Below are 17,556 nucleotides of genomic sequence, written 5' to 3' on the forward strand. Positions count from 1 at the left end.
CACCAAAACATTCCCCTGTCAACCTGGAGTGCTCTTGCGAGTTCCAAAAAAATCCCTTCTTTAAACTTTTAAAAATTTTCCTCCAAGCCACGTTTACCCCCGCCTTTAAGTTACAAACAGATGCTTTTAAGGTTAATTCCTTTGAGCAATTCGAGCAGTTTTTAATGTATATTTTGATTTGCAATTGTAAATTAAATTATAATGTTAAAGAGCAACATATACAAATGGTTATACGTAAAAAGCAATTGTAGGCTTTCGAAGAAGTATATTTATAGGCGTTTTTACAAGGTTGGTATCCAGTCGAACGCAGTGAAGATGATTTCACTAAAGCATGCAATTTGCTTGTTATATTTTTTCCATACTACTACAGTTATCTATAAGTTTTTTTACAAGCATTAATTTTTGTTGTTAAGCACACTTCTAGTCAGTATGTTTATGAATGGTGGCCTGAGTATCCGTTGGGATTTTGCACCTTGGTACAGAAGAAATCTACTTTTGTGTCTTTGCACGTAGGATATTTATTTTTCCTGTATGAGACCGTTTCTGTAACTTTTCTTCCACTGTTTTAAAGCTTCAAGTTTGGAAATTCTTCTAATTTCAGTGTGGCTAAAAGTGCCTTGTTTCCCCAAGCCTGAAGAGAAATAAAACAAACAGAATCACGTACAACATCCCTCTACTTTCACCCAAACTACCGTGCACAACTGAAGCAGTGGACACTGTATTACGCAGCCCGCGGATCTATTTGGGCCAACGATAACTGTTTTAAACAACTTTTAAGCAACTTGCGTTCCCTTACGTGTCAACTAGCGCGTGCGCGCGCTATCTCTCATGCGCGTTACCCTGCGCGCGCTCCTCGCGCGCTCTTCAAAGGTATACACGACTTCATTAATGAAATGTACCTTTGTGACGTGAAATCATTAATTTTTCTACAGAAATGCGTTGCGTTACTCGCGTGTGATAACACAATGCAAAGATGAAGAGGAAAACAGTTTTCAAAGCGATTTTATTGAGTTTCTTGGTAACATACACTGTCTGTGAAGGTAATATTTATCTTAATAATATTATTCATTTATCAACATTTATTTTTAAAAATTTGAGTTTTAAACACGCTCGCATGTTAAGCTGTAATTGGAAGCTAACGACGCGTTCACTGTCAGTTATATAAAATGCTGTCATCTTTATCTTTCTTTCGAGCCTCCTTAAAGGGATTAATCTTGGAACGAATTCCCTTTAAGGTCATCCCCAGTATTGCATTGCACATATATGTGGACGAAAACGTCTCTGGCGATGCGTGACACTTGGAAGTTTATGTAAGCACTGATGCTGTATAACAAATATCAAAAAGTGTCAAAAAATGTAACTTTGATCACAGACGTTCCGGGTGTATTACTCTTCATCAGTGTGAAAAACCGTCACACTGATTAAGGGTAATACACCCGAAACGTCTCTGATCGTAGTTACATTTTTGACACTTTTTGCTATTTGTTATACAGTATCAGTACTTGCATTGTGCATCTCTACTGCGCATAATTTCACGCAGCGCATGATAAGCGCGCGTATTAAAAAATGGCGGCTTTTTCTTGACGGCTGGACTTCTCCAGAGAGGTTAATCGTCATTTTTACGAGAACGAGTACGGTGACCTATCATATTTTCTGTTGTTTTGAATTAAGTAGTGACTTTCTTTCTGTAAATAAATGTAGACCAATTCTCAGTGTAGAATAAGAAACTATCGTCGGAAACGTGAATTTAGCAAGAGATCGTGGTCAGGTGTTCTTTTGTCCTGGTATTGAAGGTGTAACTGAACTTTTTTCCTGGTGTTGACATTAAAGGCGTAACAGAACCTCTCACCCGTGTCCTCAAAAAGCACGATATCACAGTGGTAAACAAACCACTGACCACTCCAACAACGCGGACCAACGTTGTCAATAAAATTCCTTTTGCTGAGTGTTCATTGCGTTACAATGGTGAGACGGGCGGAGCCTTCAACACCAGGAAAAAAGAACACCTGAGAAATGTTAAAACCGCGGCAAAGGTTCAAGAATTGCTAATCACGTCTGGTCCAATAATCACGCGATAGACTTTGAAAATACATCGGTCATTGACAAAGACGGTTTTAGAACAAGAAAAACATTAGAAGTGTGGCATTCCAAGCTAACTCCCAATGCGGATAACAACTCCTGTCCTCTGCCTGGACAGTACAACGTTCTTTTCAACAAATATTCTTAGTTATTAGCATTTTTATTTCGTAACTTCACACACTGCATTTTTTACCTTTTTAACATTTTACCCGTTGAAGGCTGTGTAGTTCAAACAGCCGAAAGATCGTACAAATGAGATCGTTTTCAAATTTTAAAATATGTTTAATCCTGGCTGCGGCCCTTCAATAAAAATATATACATTTCACATTATATTCTGGCCTGTTTTAAGCTCTCGGTTTTTTGGGGAGAGCGAGAAACGCCCGCTTTTTTCGCTCTTCCCCACAAACCGAGAGCCTGGAACAAGCTAATTCTTTCCGTTTCTTCTGTACAAATGTAAAATTAAGTGTCATTTGCAACCGCAGTTTATAAAGGAAAAACCGAAGACCTCTAAATGGCGTATTGGAATCAAAATTGCTTCCTTATTTGGTGGTGGACGGTCAGTTTTGGAATTTCTTTCAGTTTCACGGACACTAGCTTTACGTTAAGTAATCAATGAAACGATAGCGCCATATTTTCAGTTGCAGAAGAACCCAACCATCTTTTTACGAAGTCTTACAGCGAAGTGGCCGCGGGATTTAAGAATCCTTCAGCAAGACATGCTGATGTACCGCTTCGCTCCAGACAACACAAGTTTCCCGTCCATACAGCACCAGTCACAGAATCATCCTCATCTGATGATGAACGAATCGGCTCACTGGACGGCAGAATTTTACTGGCGTCAGCGGACGGCTTAAATCCCAGGAAATGGAACACAGATGTCGGATATGACAAGATTAAAAAAGCGTCAACCATGCGAAAGTTAGCTGTTAGAAGATCAGCAAGGAAACAAAAAGTGGTAAATTCATCTCGTGGTGCAAGAAGGCTTTCGTCAAGCTCTGTATCGAAGGATAGCAAAGGCAAAGACAAAATTGTGCTTCAAACAACATTTCTATCATCCAGCAAAGGCGAACCCAACAAGAGGAAAATTTACGCTCCCCTCAGGTTGTCGATTTTACCAACTGAGGAAACAGTTATTCCGTCAGTCGATACTGCTGATACAGAATCAGACGACGATACTGGTGAAGGAGATGAAGAGAAATCTTCACACAGTAATGATCATAAGGACGATACTTTACCACATGGCGAACCAAAGGTGGCTGGACACGAAGGGTCAACACGACATGGCGGCACATCAGCGATACCACAACACAAGATGGCTGTTTATCCTGGAATGAAAACATCTTCTGATCTTCGTTGGAAAGCATCCTACGATCATGCAAAGGTAGATGAGAGTAAAAAAGTCAAACATTCCAAGAAAAAGAAGGAAAAATCTGATTCCAAGACTGAAGAACCAGCGGGCTCACATTCACCGGCAGCCATTGTTGCAGGAATCTTGGCAGGAATTCTGGTGTTATGGTTTATTCTCAATGTTTTTCCACGTTGGTGGTAGGTTATTGGTTTTGTTGATCTACCTAGCAGTTGAATTTTTTTACCTTGGTAGCTACCCAAAGGAAGTACAGGGAATTTTTTTCAAGTCTAATGTTTATATTCTCAAAAAAAGACATCTTTTGGTCACAAATTCAAATGATTCCATTTGACAATAAGCAATTCGTCGGTTCCAGCTCTTTTTATTACCAATGCAAGAAAAGTCAGAATAAGAAAATTGAATATAATTTTATGCAAAGTTACTATTTTAATGGCGTCAAAATTTACCGATTTGGGGAATTGCAACTGAAACCTCTAGGTAAGCCTCGACAAAATTTAAACTGTACTGGATTTTACTGATTCTCATTTGCAACATTATCGAACCTTGTGTACTCTCTTCATATAAGAATCAAAACTCCTGAACTTGAACTAACTTATTTTTCATGTCCACATACTTTCCATTTCGACTCTAGGAGAATTTTCAAGAAGCAATGGCGAGAACGTTACGGTCGCGAGTTCGGAAAGAATGATCCTGCAATGGGTTACTTGAGTGAGGAGCTGAGTGAAGAGGAAGTGATTTTTGACAGGGCAGCCATGGAACGAAACAAGAAATCATCAATGAGCACCAGTCCTAAATCGACACCAAACACATCTCCAGGAAGACCAAAATCAACGTCGGCTTCGTATCAACCAACCGATCATGAAACACAAGAACAGAAAATATGGACACTGACAACGACGCCAAAATCTACTCCGTTGATGGTTGTCCCTACACTTGATGACACGCCAAGTACAGAGGTTTGGACGATTAATGAGATTTCAGAATCGAATTCCCTGGATTCTTCATTCACGACATCGTCTTTGTCCGATTTATCGGCTTGCAATTGGACACAGACTGAAACACCCCGGTCTGCATCTTTGACAGCAGTATCATCAATGTCACTGACATCCGAGTTGGACATTTGCAGTTCTGATTTGCAGTCCTTGACACCTTCATTGACTTTACAGTTCAACACGACAGAGGAAACTATTCCCAGTTCTTTTCCGTCGGCAACCAGGTCGAGGCTTGATCCATATACACCATCCGAACTGACAATCCCAGAGTCATCACTTACACCAAACCCATCTACATCCAAGGAATTCTCTAACTTGTGTTTACTGCCTTCTGCTTCTGATGAATTGACACGTAGCTTGTCCATGGCAACGGATAGTACCAGTTCCTCAACAGAGTCCTGTAAGACGCCTGTGGCACCACGGAATGAAGTCGTGATAACTATGGACGACGATGATGATAAAGAAATTATCTACACAAGCGAAAAATCACAACATGAGGACATGACCACGGTGAACGATGTCCACAAAGAAACAAGCAGAGAAGAATTGGTGATAAGAATGGAGCATGCTGATGGCGAAGATGAATCGTTGATGCTGTCTGAATCTGAGGCTGCTTCTGTAGAAATGATTTACAGGAATAACAAACTGCGAATGGATAATGCGACAGATGATGCTGTTATTGACATTGTTTCAAGTAATGACGAGAATGAAGGACCTTTTTCTGTGAATGACGATTATAAAAATGGTAAGTCACCATTAGTTTTATTACGATGTAACAATTATTATTTTTCTGTCAAATATGTGGACGACATTCGCGCCAACGCATACCCGCTAACTACCGTACATAAAGTTGAGAGGGGGGAAGTAATGGTTAAGGCGCATCAGTAATAGAGAGCTCGAGCGCTGGAGCGTATAGCATGGACATATACTACCCGGCCTATTACGTTAATGACGTCGTGGAACCGCTATCTTGGGTTTTATTGTTTTGTAGCACATTTCGTTCGCACTTTGAAGTTGATCCAGAATCACTCTAACGCAGCAAAGAGATGGAAAAATTAGCTAATAAAGCAGGAATGCTGAATTAACTTTAAAATATCATTCGACTAGACTTGTGGGTGAAATTATGGTTACGATGGTAACAACAAAATAAAAACACCACTGACCAATAGTTCTTACATGAAAAATGTAGTCGAAAGATGAATCAATCACGGTGTATTTAAGCTTTTCTAAATCAGCAGAAAACCAAATTTTAGAGTTAAAAAATCCCTCGAAGAGGGTTGCATTTCTTCCCCTCTCCAGTTTGAACCTCAGAGAATTAAACTGATAACCTGTCAAACAAGGTAACGAAGGGGAACTTCCTAACTGTGATATTACCAAAAAAGCGCTTCAAACGCCAGCAAGGTATAAATGTAGTTACGGAAAACAATGAAACATTAACAATCACATGTAAACTAACAGTTTTTCTCTTCTGCAGAAAAAACAACTTTGACTCTTCCAACAATACCACCACCAACAGCATCAACAGAACTGCGGCAAGGTAAGCCAAGGAGAATTAATTTTGCTTGTTATAAGAAATAGGAAAGAAACGCTATTCTAATTTTGGGCTCAAAAATTTCTGTCGATAATCAATTTTGGAGGTTATTCACGACTGTTTGATTGGCTTGCTAAAAATAAGAAAATTCTATGACCTAATCTCGTCCGATTTTGAAACAGCAAAAAACATCTAAAAAACAAAAAACAAAACTTCTTACTTACATACGGATTTAACCCCGCTTTGCCATCTAATGCAACATTGTACGTAAATCGTCAAAAAGTGCACGCGAGGAAAAAAGAGAAACAACTTCAGTGTTTGGAGCAGTCTACATGTATTTTTTGCTTAAAATTTATTGGTTCACTGAATTTTCTGTTTCCTTTATGATTGCCTAGATCGATTACTTTGGTTTTGGTTTTACGACACCCAAGCACGTTCTGTTTTGGGGACATTATTTGTAAACAATTTCAGTGTTTTTTGGTATTTAACTTACAAACACGTGTTTTTGATGTCTCAGGAAAGTCGCTGATTGGTGGAAGAAAGGCTTTGGAGAACCGACGCTTTATCAAACACCTGATATCAGAGCAGGAATCAACTGGGTTCAAACGTGACCTGAACACGGCCATTTCACGGATTCTGGGCGAAAAGAAACGTCTTGAAGACAAAAACAAAGGAAAGAGGAATGTGATCAAAAACCAAACGCAAGAGGCGAAGTACTCCCTGGCTGAGAGCATTTTGCGTGCAAAGGTAGAGTGAAATTTCAGGGTATGAAATGATGAAAAAGAGCTGGAGGGAAATGGGAATAAGATATTCATAGTTTGAAAATAGATCAAGTGTGTAGTAAAAGTCTTGCAGTATTTTGGTGAGCCAGAAGGTCAAATCAGAATTCAAATGACGAGTAAAAATACACGGCAATATTACACCCTTAAATGTCTAATGCGACACTAATTATTCCCAAAATGCTGGCTTTCCAGTTTTTTGGCATAAATTGGCTTCACGATCATTTTTTCACACTTTTTCTCAAAATAAAAATGCTAACATAATTTAGCATTTTTGCCAATTTTGTCTTCATTTTTGTCGTCAAAAGCAAAAATTTGCTTGTTTTTGGTGTTCAAATACTTCTAAAGACCCTTAGAAAACTCCAATTCTTTCAGCTCTCCACAGAATGTGTGTGGTGTGGAAGTTGTGACTTGGTAGAAAGCCTAGCCGGTCAGCAGTTACTTTTCAAGGTTGTACCCAGAACTTGCTCAAAATAAAAGCAAGATGGCGTCAGCCACGCCATTGTCACGAACTAGCTTACAGGGGGCTTATAGGCCAGCCCCAGCAGAAATAGCTCTAAAGAGATCTTTGGAATCCTCTGCTGGAAAAAACAAGCGGAGCATAACTTTGAAAAATGAGCATAATATGATCACATTTCCTTTACAAATGTTGGTATTAATGTTAGTACTGAAAATATGCTGGCGAATCAAGAAAATATATTTTCAAGTTCATGATTGTCGTTATTCTTCTTAGGTGTCTGCTTTACAATGTACTGACAAAGATATAAAATGTCGATCATTCTTGAGACTGGTTATGGTTTTGATCAATATGTACAATACGACCTATACTTTTGTCTCTTTTCCTTTAACAGTCAATGATTATGAACGAGAATGTGGTCAAAGAGCGCGACAAACGATCATTCCTTTGTCGTCAGGTGATCCAACAGACATTATCGTACCCAGTCCGTCCTACTATTCGACCCCGGCGTACTCTTGCTCAAGAAATCGCTTTTGCAAAGGAAATCATTTTACCAGGTCACCCGCATCCAAGGACTGCCGTGAGGACTAAGGTCGAGCGTCAAGTTAGATGTGAACACGAATCTATAAATCCCATGGACAAAGGCGCTTCAACTAGTAACTCCGAGACAAGGACAATGTACTTAAGTGACAAGGATTACCACAAATGGAAGGTAAGTACATTTCTAAAACACTGGATCAAACAGTCTAGCGTAAAAGTTCAAAAAAACCTCTTCCCGCCCTCCCGAAAAAAAGGCCCCACCATCGCGAGACACAAAAATCGTTTCAATAATAAGCCCCCTCGAATATATAGCACATGGGCTTTTACATATTTATAGGGTTTTAAAGAAAGATATTACTTTCCCGATTATTAGTCCCCTGTTATTGCACGCTCAAAGACTTGAAATAATCATTTAAAAACCTGTTGAACTTGTTTGGGATTTCATGTCGTCATATTTAGAGTTTTAGCATATGGTATTTTTGCAGACCAAATATCCCTTTCAAATTTTAACCCAAATGTTTTTAAACTCAAGTATCTATTGGAATTCTGGAATTCTGGTACGAGACTCACACGTCAATAAAACTAGAGTTGTCGACTGTCAAAATCTTGTACGGTACTATTGGTAACGACAAACTCAACAAGTTAACTAATCATCTCTTGCTACTCGCCAAATACTATATATACTGCTGTAGTATCAATGAAGAACCACTATCTTTAAGTGTTTATCAAACATTAGTGATAAGCAAAGCTGAAATAGAAAAACAAATAGCAACACGTACTAATCTACCTGAGGTCTACTATAAAAAATGGAAACCTTTAATCGACAGAAAGATTGTTCATTAGCACTATTATTGTTATTATCATTATTACTATTCGTATTGACGATGTATCCAGTAATTCCTAATTGCTCTTTGTAAAATGTAACGTAGCATATAATATTGTCTGTATAGTAAATAGTGTAAGTTCTTAGTGAGATGACTGTTAAAATTAGTTGATTAATATTGTAAGTAGTGTAAGTTCTTGTTGTATGTCTTTATGTGTTGCATTAAAAAAAAAAATAAAAAAAAAGTATCCATTGGAAAATAAGCTCCTCCCGTATATGTCCAGAAAATAGAGACGTTGAGCAAATTTAAGCCCAGGGCTTATTATTGAAATTTTACTTTATTCCCTCAACCGAAATGCAAACAAGCAAGCGGTTTAATTTTAAATTAGAGTGAAGTGAAACTAAACTGCTCGTGTAGGGGACCATGAAAAGGAAAATGTTCTTGTATGTGAATCAAAAACTATAAAGGAGGAGAATTCTTGATAAAGTCCATGCGCCATCCAGTAGACATGTTCAATAAAAACAGTTGTTCACTTTTTATTGGACATCTGCTCGACGTTCCTGTAGTGGATGCGTTAAATCCCTAGTATTGGAAATATGGATGTGGTCTTCACAGACTGTTGAGCTTGTAATCTGCGACCAGCCTTAGGGCATTCCACAAGTTGCTCGAATTTTTTTAAAAAGCTGCTGGAAATTGCTGAAAAAGGGTGCTGGAAAACTGCCCCAAAAATCTAAAAAGTTGCTTTTGACTAAAAAAGTTGCTCGAAAGTTGCCCCCCAAAATTCAAAATGCTGTTTTTTTTTTATCAAGAAAAGGTAAGATTCCAAAGCAGTTTCATGCAATTCTACTGCCACAGAAATATCTAAATAACATTTTAAGGCAAAAATTTGTTGAATTACAAGGATTTCTTTCACTGAGAAAAATCGTGAAGATATCGATGAAGTCATGTTTGCTGACTGATTTTGTACTGTTTTAATGCGCAATGAGTCGAAAGTCGAAACGTCTACCGAACGAATGTTCCTCGAAAATCTTCAGCAAACTTCGTTAATCTGCGGAAACGTTCGTATGGCCTACGAACAACACTCGGACAATCTTCGGAGATCTTTGGTCTAGAAATTGCTCAAAATGCAACAAGTTGCTCGAAAGGGAAAAAAGTTGCTCGAAATATGAAAAGTTGACAAAAAGTTGCAAAGCAACTTGTGCAAAGCCCTAACCAGTCTCATTGTTTTGTTCTCTTTTTTTTTCCTCAGAAAATTCGGAAGTAAGTAAGCTTAAGTAATTGAATAGCGCACAAATATGCCTGATACCTGCGTGACGATTACGTGACAAGGAGTACAGATCTAGATCTTACATTCGTGAGAATTTTGTCCGTAGCTCCCCTTAGCCTCCTAGTTCTACTGTAAACTATTGCAACAAAAATATATTGAGCGTGTGTGCGTTAAAACATGTTTGTTTCATATTTATATATATCACTCAATTGCAATTGATATATAACTCCCTTACTAATGGACTAACACTTTTCCTTCATTTTTTTTGTTTTGAAACCAGCTCATCCATGAGGATGTTGAGATTAAGAAAGCAAAGGGAATTAATCCAGGTGCATTTGTACCAGGTTTGAAGCTGGCTGAGGATTTTTATGATTTTCCACTTCCTGCTATTGATCATGACAAGAATCCACAAGCTGGATGCCGATGCTATTACTGTAGAAAGCACAACAAGAAAGCTCGAGGACGGAGATTTTTCAAGCTGCCAAGGTGTTATTTTGTTTGATTATGATATCAGCGTTTATGTTCTTTACTGAAACTACCGGAGTGATGAAATTCAGTTGCTAAAAAACATAACTCGAGTTGGCTGGAGTAGTTAAGCTTCAAACAAATATCGTTAAACGGAAACAAGCAAATTTCAAATTGTGTTAATATAAAACATATTCAAGTGCAAATAAATAATAACAAAAACTTATACAGCGTATCAGGGCGAAGATGCCTAGCAGTGGTCTAAAAACTATTTCTAATAAGCGCGGGAAGCGCAAGTTAGTTTGATTTATTTTCTTTTTTTTTATTTCTGTTCTCATATTGTGGTTCTACGACTGTTTAATTTTCTTCCACAGGAAGCTTTTGCCCTTCAAATCAAAATCTTCCACCAAACAATCCCGACCAGATTCTGAGAGTTATTCGTTGCCAAGCTCTGCTGCAGTGGGTCCTTCAACGTTTTCAGCAGCAAACGGTAGCTCAGGTAAAGACTCGCAACCTCCTTTTTTGTACAAAATTTCTTTCATCAGTTAGCAAGGTGCCTTTTTGCGGCGCTCCTCTCGCCAGTTGTGTTATTTATTTTCTATCTTTCTGCCTTATTTCCCTTTTTGGTATTTGCCTAACGCTTTTTCAAAAACAATATAGCCCTTCCAGTAGCTAAGTAAACGTAGTGACGTTAACACGTTGAAATCCTGATCGAGCGACCTGTGTTCTTCCTCTGGCCGGGTCATTTCGTTTTGTCATTGGGCAAGACACCTTTCCCTCGCTGCCTCTCTCCACCAAGAGAATAAATGGTTACCGGCGAGTTGCTAGGGAAAACTAAAAATGCTGGGAGTGTTATGTCGTTAATTATTCATGAGTTTATCACATGTAAACTTAGGACACGTGATCATTGAGTGAAATTACAAAATGAGTTTAACATGAAAACATGGCGTTGTGCTTTGTTTAGTTTCGTATGAAACACTCATTCATTCGGTCACGATAGCACAGGTGGGGGAGAAGAGAAGCGGGGAGTTGGGGGTGGTGGGAGGGTGAGTGTAGTCTGCGATAGACAAGCGTTCCATCCAGGGGGGCGTACCTATATATATTCCAGTGTCTAGTCTGCTACGCAATCCCGAGTTACGCGCCGGAGAGTGTGAGCCACTAGACTCGTAAAGGCGTTCCTGCTTGCGTGACTGTCACACTTTTTTGAGTCACGCAAGTGATCAAGGTATCAGCGATGACGCCTAAAGAATTCAAGCGGCTTATTTCTTGACGTATACACCTTATTCATAAATGTGGGAACGCGCGGAAGAGTTTGGGTCGAGTACATGAAAGCGAGGCGAGTGAGGCTTCGGCTTCGAACCAAAACAAAGAAAAGTATGGCGAATTGAAGTAGTATTTGATAATTCTTGAAATATCTCGTCGGTTAGAAAGCGATTCTTAGGTTTTGATAACTGCCATTGGAATCTCTGGTTTGTCAACTGCAGATATGGCCGTATGGTTTCGAATTCAACACAAATCATGGAAAAAATTTCGTCGGAAAACCGCATCGATCCTCTTAGTCTCTTCACTGCTTGCAATTGTAATCCAGGCTACTTTCAAGTTTCCTTTTTATGGAAGACCCTAGAAGCTTGCAGGAAGGCCGAGGAAAGAAAAACGATATAAAAGAGACTATGGAGCTTGTTAAAAAAATTAACACGTCTCTCGATACGGTAAGCAAAAATCGTGATTACATATAAAGACGCAAGGTTTCTTGAGTATTTTGTCTTCGAACACATTAATAAGCTAAAATGCTGTTCACAACGGTTGATCATTCTTTATAGACGTTACTTGTAACAAATCTTTAAATTTAAGAAGAAGTAAAGCCAAGGAAAGTGGAAATAGGGTATAAAGAGCGAGCTTTCCAATTTTAAACTCTTCAAATTGAAATAAATTTTACAGCGGTGAGATTCTTGCAATTTTAAATATTCCGATACGTTTGCTGAATTCAGAATTCAAGCACTTCTTTGATGCCAAATCGTTATTGTTGATTTTTTTGTTCATATATACTGATCCATTTGTAATTCTTAAATTGTGTATACATTTGAATGCTCGGGTTCGAATGCCGAGGTTAGTGGGTGAACGTTTTGTAAAACGATAGACTGAACTGAAATATTTTTAACCTGTTTGCGTAGTCGCTAGTCGCACAATGTTGGCGATTTTTTTTCCTTTCCATATCCAGAGACGTGCAAAATCGCTAAAGTCTCTATAATATCTATATTTTCAAGCCTTCAAAGTCTTCCATTAAAACGATACTATAGTAATACGCATAACAACTGTACACAAGGCTGTAAAGATATTAAGAAAATCGATGCGGTTTTGCGACGAAATTTTTCCATGATTTATGTTGACTTCGCATCCATACGACCGTTTATGCAGTTGTCAAACCAGGGATTCCAATGGCAGTCATCAAAACTCAAGAATCGCTTTCTAACCGACGATATATTTCAAGAACTATCAAATACTGCTTCAGTTCGCCATACTTTTCTTTGTTTTGGTTCGAAGCCGAAGCCTCACTCGCCTCGCTTTCATGTACTCGACCCAAACTCTTCCGAGCGTTCCACCATTTATGAATAAGGTGTATACGTTTACTTTTTTGCAGGTCTCAATGCTTAATGGGTTTTACTTGATGCGTGATGACAATTTATCGTCCCGCGGATGTGCATATTTCTGGACGAAGGATTTCTTCAAATATTTTTTTTAAGAAAGAAAACCTTCTTAACTTACTCGTCTTTCAGTGTATATGTGGATACAAAAGTAAATGAGCGTTACATTCCATTTTCCTGGAAAAGGTGTTTATTAATAAACGTTTTTTTTTAAAGAATAAATGAACTATGATTTTTTTTTGTGCTGAAAACAACACATGAATAAATCTAGAAACAATACTCAGGACCTCGCAGAGGTTAAACTTTTTTAGGGAGGGGGTGAACAGGAAAGTGTGGAGAGTGGGAGGTGGGTGGTAAAATTGTGTTCTGTTCTTGATAAAAACCGTTTACTTTTACAAATTAAAGGTTCCTTTCCACCCGGGGGAACAACGAAGTCATAGTTTGACATGCTGGGGAGGGGGAGGGGAATGAGGACTTCCAACTCATCCTGTGTGAATGCTCAGTGACATCCTTCTAGCCCCTGTGTGATAACAGAAATGCGCGCTCTATTGCTTCTATAAAATGGTTTAAATTCCTCGTGATTCTTTTTCTTTTCTTATTACGCGAGCTCTTCCAGTAAAAATTTCTGGAACATGAAAAATATATATGGTATAAATAATAGATATGAGTTTCATCCCTAAACAAAAATTAACAGCTTATTCGGAGTTTACAAAACAACTTTGCGAACACAGTTAATACTGATGTATTTCGTGATCTGTTTAGTTCCTGAGGCAGAGTAAAGAATGTGGAAGATGTAATTTTCTGTTGTCACGAGTGTGGGACGAAAAAAAAAATAAGTCGCCTACTGGACTGTAACCCATGACCTTCCACATTCGGTCGAGTGCTTTAAGTCATTTTATATCCATTTCTAAAACAGAATTCAATTTTGAATTGACTCTTTCTTTATTTTTGACGACTTTTTCATTTATTGTTGACTTTTCAAGTTTTACGAAGGAAGGAAACAGTGAGTTTTAGACAAGAAGATATTCATTTTGATCATTGTATAGCTTGTTTTATGTTTCACATCATTTTGCTTAGAGATCCGCCTAACCACGCAGTGTTCTTGTTGCATAAACCAATTCTTTTTTCAGGCTTTTAGTCCTTTCCAAATGTATGACAAAACTCCTAATAATAGGGCCCCCTAAAATAAGCCTTCCAAAAAAGCTTTTAGACAGGAAATTATATAGGTCCAATTAACTGTATGGTACTTGATGAATTGCATGTATAAGCGATGAAGAAGACACTTGGAAAATTTATTTATTTCACAAAGCTTGCTTTTCTAATACAAAAGAACGTAATAATCGCCATGTAAATATGAAACTACAGGCTTAAAAAGGGATTTTTCATGCAGTTTTACATGAAGCGAGCAAACACGTCACAGCAAGAAGTTCCTCCGTTGTCGCTTTCATTATTCAGCAAATCTTCACCATACCACAGGCGTAACTCTTGTCCTGAAGTCACGGTCAGGGGACTGGAGAACACAGACAGGACAAGCTCAGGAGACAGCGAATTGTACCCAGGAATCTTGGACCACTTGTAATGATTTGTAATGAATTGGCTTGGAGGCAGAAGGATGTGATTGGCAGAGGTCGTTATTAGGACATCGACGTGATCTTTTACGCTGCTATGGGTACCACAGCCCCAGTAAGACCAATAGTTAACGCTGTTGATGGCACACGATACATAACCGTGCAGATGAACAAGTTTGATTGACAGCAAACTGCCGCCAGATGGAACAGAGAACTTGCCAAACTGGTCACCTTTCGCGACAAAACACACTGGAGCCGAGTTAAGCTTGATCCATGGGTCTGAAATCAAATTATAGAGTTAGACATGAAGTCATTCAATTTTTAAAAATGGAGCAAAAGCTCGTGTACTGTGTGAGTATTCTTGATTGATTGAGTTTTACTTATTATATTGACACACTCCTTCAATGAAAAAAAACTTCATTTTGCCAGTGAAAATTTTAAATAGCCTGCGAGCACGCTTGGGGTTTTGCGGCGAAACCCAAACGCAAGAGCAGGGAAAATTTAGTTAATTATGTTACGAAAGCCATGCATGAGTAGGTGCTGTGTTGTACGTAAGCCTTCTGCTTTGAATACGTTGCTTCAAGAAATTTAAAACCATGCAACTTTACAAACTGGGAAAATGAGCAAAGCACTATTTTCATTCTGAAGATTTAGCTGTAGCCGAACAATAACAATTCACAGCAAACTGAAAAAACACGGAAGCTGACGTGACCAAAATACAAAAACAATGCTTATGAATGCTTTTGCATTGAATTATAATTTTTATTCCGTTAAGCAATTAATATCGAATACACGAAATTTATACAAACTCCAGACAAAATCAGAAAAGCCTTTTTTTATCTTTTTTAATCCACTTTTAAAATTGTAAACCATTGCAATTGAATTTTGATGATTCAGAAGAAAGAAACTTATAAACTTGACGAGAAGTTCGCTTCGCCTGCTCTTGTCGTTTGCTTTAATATTTCTAATAAAAGTTAAAAATACGCGCTCATAGACATCGCAACGCTTACCTTTTTGTTGAATTTGATCCATTCGCTGTTTCAGCTCGTTCCCGAGTGTTTCGACTTGCTTCCCCAGCAAAACGACTCTTAAGGATAGCGCTGCGGATAAATTGATCCCAAATTAATGGACTAGAAAGTAGTGCATTTACAAATTCGCTCAATATATCTCAAATTAATAGAATCTTTATAATTACCTTTGGTTCCATTCTTGCCCAGTTCTTTTCTCAACATTTCCAATTCTTTCTTCAGAGAAGAAATATCTTCATTGGACGAGCCCGTGTTACATAGCTGATTCATCACGATTTTACCGTCGCCGACCGTCCCTGCTGGTGAGAGTTTGCTCGCATTTGCATCGGTCTGTGTGGTTTTGGCAGCAAGTGAGCCAAGGAAAAACGCGGTCAGAAACAAAACCAAGCTGAACTTCATATCGACAAGAAGGGGCACTTTGTGCTTGAGGGAGCAGTAAAATTCTCAGCAGCAACTTTGTGTGACTAGTAAAGTTGATGTGACTGTTAACTTGGCAAAGTTTTACACAACTTATGTCCCCCCATTCTGTTCGCGAATAAACAAGAACTGCTAGCTATTTTTAACATCCGACTGAGTGGCTAAATTGATAGGGTTGACTGGAGTAGCACTGAACCGTAAAATATAGTAAACAAAGATTACGAGTTGACAATTAGCATATGTACACAAAACAGATTAATGCAGTGATATATTTTTGTGATTATCATTTAGCTATAACTTGCTTCAAAAAGTCCAGAAAAGTACTTGAAAAGCGGGCAGTTTGACAGGAGTGTGAAGTTCTTTGAACGAGTCTTGTAACTTTCGTGGCGAGATATTTTCTTTAGTTATTGATACTTGTTGCAACATAGGATGAGAAAGAGGGTTTAGAATGCAGTGTTATGTTTTATTTGTTTCACCACAAAACTGTCGTTTTAAGGCCAGATATATACCAAGAATAGACAGCATGTGCATTTTCTTTTTTCTACTAGGACTACTGATTACAATACAATAGCCATTCATATAGTAGGGAGTTTATCGTTGAAGACGGCGGGGGCATTCGAAGACGTGGTAAACTGAGTGGACATCGTAGTAGCATCAACCTCGTTCTAAGAACCTTACAGAAAACCATGGGAGTGAGTTAGCGGCATCTTTAGAGGCACCCACCGAAGTTTGCCTGTCCGTGTACCGGGCAAAACAAATTATACGGCGCTGCATGTAGTGTATCTATGTAGGAAAATTTAAACGAGAAAATTAAACTTCTAACTTAAATAGGAAGCGACATTTCACTTAAAGATGAATTACAGTCCGTACTGCGCAATCTCGGCTGCAATGTTTATGTGAGCCTCACAAACAAAGCAAAACTAAAAATTACGTGACAAACTTACCTGTTTCTTCATTATTAACGCCAGATATCCTTGCAGAACAAATAATAACAAGTAGAAGAACCTTGACGCTATTTCAAACCGACGTTTCAGCTCATCGGAAGTTCTTGAACGAAGCGAACTGTAATGGCGGACTAAAAAACTTCATGTATGCTGTCACCGAAGTGTAACGTTTCAACGAATTCAAAACAAAAACGTAAACAAACCCCGAGTCTGCGCAGTACGGACTGGAAATCAGCTTTAATTCGGTTCAAGTGTTTTTTTTTTTGGCTCGATGTGAAACTGGTTTCCAGGGTCTCTCGTTCGTTCGTGAATGAATTTTGCACTTCCGGAAATCGAGGCTTGTGGTGAAAAAATGGCTAGTGTGACTTGTAAAATTCATTAATAATTCATGAGGGTGCAAACCAATCCCAGCACAGTATTCAGATCACATGTACACAACTGTAAACCTCAATACAAATCAGACAAAAGAATTAACTTTTGATACAAACTCCTGCTCAGCTAATTAGTATTCATTAACTTTTGATACAGATCACTACTGATTCGCATAACAATACTTTACATTCAATTTATTGTTTTCATTTCACAAGTAGAATAAAATATTCGCGTCCGATCTGTATGGCCGTTTACAATGGCTCGCCAAGCGGCTCGCCATTATAA

The 17,556-nt window shown here is 38.4% G+C and overlaps 2 protein-coding genes across 3 annotated transcripts; one reads left to right on the top strand and one right to left on the bottom strand.

The window, feature by feature from the left end:
* Positions 1 to 907: 907 nt before the first annotated feature.
* On the top strand, positions 908 to 13,152 carry LOC144628472 (uncharacterized). Of its 2 annotated transcripts, none has more exons than XM_078486576.1 (9): positions 908 to 1,040; positions 2,718 to 3,624; positions 4,077 to 5,182; positions 5,912 to 5,974; positions 6,486 to 6,715; positions 7,599 to 7,916; positions 10,116 to 10,321; positions 10,675 to 10,799; positions 12,939 to 13,152. In XM_078486576.1, the coding sequence occupies exons 1-9, from the start codon at positions 974 to 976 to the stop codon at positions 12,950 to 12,952; spliced, it is 3,036 nt and encodes a 1,011-aa protein (XP_078342702.1). In that variant the 5' UTR covers positions 908 to 973; the 3' UTR covers positions 12,953 to 13,152. The 2 variants fall into 2 exon arrangements, with proteins under 2 accessions (XP_078342702.1, XP_078342703.1); XM_078486577.1 differs by having other exon boundaries at positions 938 to 1,040; positions 2,724 to 3,624.
* A 1,070-nt stretch (positions 13,153 to 14,222) lies between these two features.
* On the bottom strand, positions 14,223 to 17,136 carry LOC144628084 (uncharacterized). Its single transcript, XM_078486141.1, has 3 exons — positions 15,706 to 17,136; positions 15,521 to 15,610; positions 14,223 to 14,789 (listed from the first exon to the last, which is right to left on the bottom strand). The coding sequence occupies exons 1-3, from the start codon at positions 15,935 to 15,937 to the stop codon at positions 14,335 to 14,337; spliced, it is 777 nt and encodes a 258-aa protein (XP_078342267.1). The 5' UTR covers positions 15,938 to 17,136; the 3' UTR covers positions 14,223 to 14,334.
* Positions 17,137 to 17,556: the final 420 nt, after the last annotated feature.

This window comes from Oculina patagonica, chromosome 10 (assembly GCF_052425735.1).
Source record: "Oculina patagonica isolate OP01 chromosome 10, crgOcupat, whole genome shotgun sequence".
In the NCBI taxonomy this organism is placed as follows: Eukaryota; Metazoa; Cnidaria; class Anthozoa; order Scleractinia; family Oculinidae; genus Oculina; species Oculina patagonica.

Coding starts and splice junctions, on each gene's coding strand:
- LOC144628084 (XM_078486141.1), bottom strand. CDS start 15,937: ATGAAGTTCAGCTTGGTTTTGTTTCTGACCGCGTTTTTCCTTGGCTCA. Junction 15,611..15,705: donor GGGCAAGAATGGAACCAAAG/GTAATTATAAAG, acceptor ATTTATCCGCAG/CGCTATCCTTAAGAGTCGTT. Junction 14,790..15,520: donor GGATCAAATTCAACAAAAAG/GTAAGCGTTGCG, acceptor ATTTGATTTCAG/ACCCATGGATCAAGCTTAAC.
- LOC144628472 (XM_078486576.1), top strand. CDS start 974: ATGAAGAGGAAAACAGTTTTCAAAGCGATTTTATTGAGTTTCTTGGTA. Junction 3,625..4,076: donor AATGTTTTTCCACGTTGGTG/GTAGGTTATTGG, acceptor TTTCGACTCTAG/GAGAATTTTCAAGAAGCAAT. Junction 6,716..7,598: donor AGAGCATTTTGCGTGCAAAG/GTAGAGTGAAAT, acceptor TTCCTTTAACAG/TCAATGATTATGAACGAGAA.